Genomic DNA, 6,000 nt, shown 5'->3' on the forward strand with positions numbered 1-6,000 from the left:
CTGTAGCTTGAACGTAGCTGAGGCACGTGGCTGCAGGGGGGCTTACTCAGCCTGTGGCACCTGTAAGAGGCTGGGCACCTGTTTATATGAAAGACCAGACCCCGCCCTCGTTTGGTTTCTTTCCCCTTGTGATTATTTCACAGTGACTTTTTTAAAGATAGGCAGAAGGAGGAGAAATCCTGAGCTTTCTGGACTTTGCAGCAGAGCTGAGGCATGCCTGCCTGCGTCCCGCAAGGCTGCTGACTGCTGAGCAGGCAGCAGCAAGCGTGAATATTGACCAAGCTTGGGTGTGTTTCTGTTGACAGCATGCGCTGCCTGTCCCTTCTGAACATGGCCCTGTTCCGTGGCAAAAAAGAGACTGCAGCAAAGTATTCCAGCATTCTGAACGACCACTTCAAGGTAGGGCACGCGTAACTGAGCTGCCAGATGCATGGCTGCGCTAGTTACTGATGGCAGCTGAGCAGCCCAAATCTAACAAGAGTTCTTTTCTTGCTGCAGAGATTTCCCACAAAAGCACCTTCTCCGTCTGTTGCAAGGTAAGATTTGAAAATACATGGGTTGTAATGTGCCCATAAGGGTGTGAGTGAAAACAGCAGCTGGAGTATTTGAGTTGCAAGCTGCATGTGAGAGTGCCTTTCCATTGGCTCTTTCTTGCCACCTGAAATCTATTGTTAGGGGCCATGAGTATGTTTCTGCTCTCTCTTTCCCACCTCTTCTTGTTGGGAAGGGGTTTTCTTTGTTACGAGGTCCAGAGTTACCGTGTATCAGGCGGAGCAGGTCTTTACCAAAGAAGTGGTCAGAGGAGCAAAGAAGGTATCATCACTAGGCTGTTTCAAAGCCCTTGTTGTCATCTTTGTTCTGTTAGAGATCCTTTGATACTTAGTGAGATACCCTTCCTGTCTTCCTGGCCACTGTCCGGTAGGGTCGTGCCTTCACCCTGTGGCAGCATAACTTTGAGGTGATACCTGAATATTTGTCTCTTTAGCTCAGTCACCAATTAAGAAACTCATTTTCTAATTTGTGAGTTCTAGAGCATGTTGTCCTTTCTAGGTATCTGCAGCAGTGTTGCTGTGTATGTGGCAGCGAAAGTTAAATGTTCATGATGGTGTTTCTTTCTCCTGCAGGAGCACAGGCGTGCCTTCTCCATCGTTTCCAATGCCGTCTCCTACCACTTCTCTGCGGGGAGCTGGCAACTGCAGTGATAACAGTATGTGCTCTTCAACCACCGTCTCCTCCGATATCCCAGACATCACCTATTCCTACGTCAACATCACTTCCTATGTTCTCTCTGCGCTTAATAATTGGGAGCGAGCTGATGCACTGATCCTGAAGAATCAGGGTAAGCTTTTGCCCTCTGGCTTTTCTGTCTTTTGTGTTGTGTTTGTACGTATGTGCATGCCTAAATTCTAACAGTGTAGCAAGCACCATACCTAAAGATCAAAGCATTACATACAGACAGCTATGGCATGTTGGCAGAGATGCCAGATGATGATATATTGATGAGTGTTGCCATTTAAAGGTTGGCTCGGCATCCTCAAATGTCTAAGAGCTAAGGGGTGAGCGTATCAAGTGCAGGGAACCAGCCAACTCGCATTTCCTGGTAACACAAGAGGCATAAGGAGTTTTTTGCTCTTTACTTTTCCCTTTGGGATGCTTAGGTTTGCTGAGTGGGTTCACTTTTACTAGAAACATTTTGGCCTGCAGCCCTGTGCTTTTGTTGGTCAATCTTCCAGGTAGTTTTGTCTTGAGAGCAGTGGGGCTGGCATCACCCTGTAACAGAGAGGCTGAGCTGCCCTTGAACTGGAGTTCTTCTGGGGCACATGATCAGTATTTGCCGGTAGCATCTCCTGACATTGCTGCTACTTTTTGTGTTTTACAGTTTTGTTGTTAAAAAGATTGTACTGTCCTGTGGTGCCGCGACAGGTACAAGCAGCGGTGAATGCTTAAAAGCCCTAGATTGGGTGCCTTCAGTGTGTAACCTGCTATTCCACGTGGCATTTGCAGCCATTGCAGTCATTTTCCATAAACCACAGCTTTCTGAGCTGCTGTGGGTGAAGGGGTGTAGTGTCACAATCTGTTGGCAAACTCAGAAAAACCCAAAAAGACCAATGTGCCTGGCTCAGTTGCTGGAAGGTTGTAAAAATTCGCTAACGAGGCAGTGGCTGGAATTCAGAGAATACTCCCGAAATGTTCCTTACACAGCTGAGCAGAAGTTTTCAGCCTCCAATCTTTGTGTGTAAAAAAGGAGAGCCGAAAGGTACTCTGCAACATGATTGAGACTGGAGGGACTAAGGGACTGGGAAAAGCCCATGTCACTGGAAGGCAGGTCCTACAGGAACGTCTCAGAAAGGTGACCGGAAAGGAACAGGTGGGCTGATTTCCCATAACTTGCTGTCACCTGCAGAGAAGATTGCCAGTACAGAGCAGGGTGTGCGGCCTGACGGCACCTCCCAGCAGCCTCAGATAGGCTACAAGAGCCGTCTCCTACCTGTGCAGGAGAAGGAGCATGGTGCCTGAAGTTGGTGGGAGGATAGGAACACTACCTTAACCCTGCCTCAAGTGCCCAGCTAAAAGCAACTCAAATTAGAGCTGTATAGCCTGTCAAGCCTTAGAAATGTTTAAACCTGTTCAGTTGAGAAATCGTGATGGCTCCAGGGTTTGAGGATGGATGAAAGGAAAGGGCTGTTCTGACAGCTGTGTGTGCTTCTGAGCATCCTTCAGAAAGACGGTCAAATCTGGCCGGTTCAACATCTGGAGGAGCATGTGGCAGGGACTGGGGTGTGAACACCCAGATTTCTGCCCCCTGCCGTGGAGTCTCAATGTCCTTTTACAGGCACTGGGGGAGGTGGTTCAGTGTGTATGCACACGCGAGTGCCTTTTCCTCTCGTATGCCCTGCCGTGCGTGCTTGTTAACACTTCCCAGCCTTCTAATACCGCTGAGCTGTCTGTATTAACCACGTGTTTAACGGGACTTCCCAAGTGACAGTGTGCTGCTGTTGTTCCTCCGTGCCTCTTGTGTGAAACCAACCAAATGTTTTCTCTCTTTTTTTTCCAGAGTTTTTTGGGGAACTCGGCACAGCATCGGAGGAGCTGTCACTGACCAGCAGCTTGATCAGACTAGTCCGCTATGTTAGACAGGGTTTACACTGGCTGAGACTGGAAAACAACATGCCTTAACTGGTGCTCAAGTTAGTTAAGTTGGTTGTTCTTCTTCTTCTTAAGTAGCTGGAACAACTTATTCTTCTTAGGTACCTCGACCAACTTCTTGTGTACCTCGACCAACTTCTTAGGTACCTAGGTACCTGCAACAATTTCTTAGGTACCTGCAACCACTTCTTAGGTGCATGCAACAACTTCTTTGGTACCTGCAACAACTTCTTTGGTACCTGCAACAACTTCTTAGGTACCTGAAACCTCTTCTTAGGTGCCTGCAACCACTTCTTTGGTACCTGCAACAACTTCTTTGGTACCTGCAACAACTTCTTTGGTACCTGCAACAACTTCTTAGATACCTGAAACCTCTTCTTAGGTGCCTGCAACCACTTCTTAGGTGCCAGCAACCACTTCTTAGGTGCCTGCAACACTTCTTAGGTACCTGCAAGCACTTCTTAGGTGCCTGCAACCACTTCTTAGGTACCTCCCAGCACTTCTTAGGTGCCAGCAACCACTTCTTAGGTGCCTGCAACCACTTCTTAGGTACCTCCCAGCACTTCTTAGGTGCCTCCAACCACTTCTTAGGTGCCTGCAACCACTTCTTAGGTACCTCCCAGCACTTCTTAGGTGCCTCCAACCACTTCTTAGGTGCCTGCAACCACTTCTTAGGTACATCCCAGCACTTCTTAGGTGCCTGCAACCACTTCTTAGGTGCCTGCAACCACTTCTTAGGTGCCTGCAACCACTTCTTAGGTACCTGAACCACTTCTTAGGTACCTGAAACCTCTTCTTAGGTGCCTGCAACCACTTCTTAGGTACATCCCAGCACTTCTTAGGTGCCAGCAACCACTTCTTAGGTACCTGAAACCTCTTCTTAGGTGCCTGAAACCACTTCTTAGGTACCTCCAACAACTTCTTAGGTACCTCCAACAGCTTCTTAACTGCCAGGAACAACTTCTTAGGCACGTGGAACAACTTCTTAGGTACCTCAAAGAACTTCTTAGGTACCAGGAACAACTTCTTAGGTACCTCCAACAACTTCTTAGGTACCTTGGAGAACATCTTAGGTACCTGGAAGAACTTCTTAGGTACCTGGAAGAACTTTTTAGGTACTTGGAACAGCGTCGTAGGTACCTGGAAGAACGTCGTAGGTACGTGGAACAACTTTTTCTTCTGAAGTACCTGGAACTTCTTTTTCTTACTATCATTCTTATTTCTATTATTATTATTTCTTTATTTTTGTTTTCTGCCCTTGGGGTTTTGTTTGTTCTTTGCACTTTCAAAGTCTCAGCCTCTCTTTATTGAATTCTTAGATTGTTCAGGTGTTGAACTGTGGAACTGTCAGCTACAAAGCGCCTGCAGAGGAAGAGGAATCATCGTGGGATAGATCTGGGTATACTGGAAAAACATTGAACTGTTCTGGGGAGGAAAGCCACAGCGTTGATGGCACCTTCCTTTAAAACAACGAAGCGCAATGAAGTGTCTGAATGGCTCAATGTATTGATGGTCTACAAACATTTCTATGAATAACCAGCGGAACAATAATTATACATTAAGAAGTGCCGTCAAGAAGGACATCTTCCTCCTGAGGTTATTATGCAACATCCCAGTGTTTGCAACAGCTGTTTGAACAGAAGACATCTGAGAGAAGTGTTATTGCAAGCACAGGTGCAGTCTTTGTTGTCTTTACCTCTGCATTGGCAAGTAACACCCTCACCAGCGCCGGGCAGCGTTACGTTCTAATAAAAGCCGCAAAAATTACTGCCTTGCCTGTGTCCGACCTCACCCTTTGGCATTTGTCAGCCACCCGCTGTCCTGAGAAGTGGGGGAAAGCCACCGCCTTCAGTGCTGCAAGTTCACTCCAGTCATCGCTGCTTTGGTCCTTCTGGCCACGCACACATGCTCTTAGCACTTGAACTGTGTTACTTAGGGTCTTGTTTGGCTTAAACCTTGTAAGCCAAACACAGTTGGGGTGGCAAAATGACGAAGTGTGGTTGGAAAGAGCTCTGCCTCTGCTGTGGTGAAGGGACATCACTGACACTGAGGACTCCTTGTCCTGTTGCTTTTTGCCATTTGGACGGGTACTCGGCTTGTACTGGGTCACTGTGGTTGTTTGGACGCTGTTCTGGGTCTGAGAGCTTACACGGGGAGGAATCGCTTTTCTCTAAGGAGGGGCTGAGTGGTTGAATGTGGAACACAAGACAAATTTTGTGTTTGGGTATTTGCCTGTAACCGTTGCTGCTGTCAGTGACTATGTAAAAGCAGGGTTTGGTAGCAAAGTAGGACCTCCTTCGTGTGGGAGGTAACTCATGTGCTCTCTCTGAACCAAACTATAGGATGGGCCCAGCAACTTAGGAATTTGTCAAGGGGACACCCGAGGGAATAATGAGCTGTTTGCAAGCAATTTTTTCCTTGTTGGGGGCTGCGTTTTGAAAATGTGATTTTGCAGGTGACAGTAACTGTGAGGGCAGCATCTGCGGCACCTGTGTGTTCAGTAGGGGGACACCGTTCTCTACCCAAAGATTTCCTGTTGTGTGGCAGCAGCATCCTGCCCTCCTCATATCTCACAGTGTGCCTTAGCCCTCTGGTCCCTTCTGGCATCCCTTGCCCTGTCTCGGACAGACCTGTGGGAGTGGTGAAGAGAATGGTGTCCTAAAATAGCTGTACTTACAGGAAAGGATGAGCTCCATTTTCCCCATGATTTCAGGATGGAGGAACAGGTCTGCGTGTGTGCAGCAGTATTGTGTAAATTACCTGCTAGTAGTCTGGATGGTCACGAAAGCGGAGAGCAAAAGGTGTTCGTTTCCAGAAGTAGTTCCTGTAGAAATGGCCTCTGCCACCGGGAAG

At 47.7% G+C, this 6,000-nt stretch overlaps 1 protein-coding gene across 1 annotated transcript in view; it reads left to right on the forward strand.

Moving 5' to 3' along the window:
• The window catches only part of LOC133274617 (AF4/FMR2 family member 1-like), a 32,753-nt gene extending 29,576 nt beyond the window's left edge, over window positions 1-3,177 (forward strand). Inside the window, exons 19-22 of the mRNA XM_061464075.1 lie at window positions 306-408; window positions 499-536; window positions 1,125-1,339; window positions 3,056-3,177. Coding sequence (XP_061320059.1) covers window positions 306-408; window positions 499-536; window positions 1,125-1,339; window positions 3,056-3,177 — 478 coding nt within the window. The remainder of the gene's footprint in view (window positions 1-305; window positions 409-498; window positions 537-1,124; window positions 1,340-3,055) is intronic.
• The last annotated feature ends 2,823 nt before the right edge of the window (window positions 3,178-6,000 follow it).

Source organism: Pezoporus flaviventris, unplaced genomic scaffold, assembly GCF_033815535.1.
Source record: "Pezoporus flaviventris isolate CSIRO_AGI_PZ_B2104156 unplaced genomic scaffold, CSIRO_AGI_Pfla_v1 ptg000002l, whole genome shotgun sequence".
Taxonomy (NCBI): Eukaryota; Metazoa; Chordata; class Aves; order Psittaciformes; family Psittacidae; genus Pezoporus; species Pezoporus flaviventris.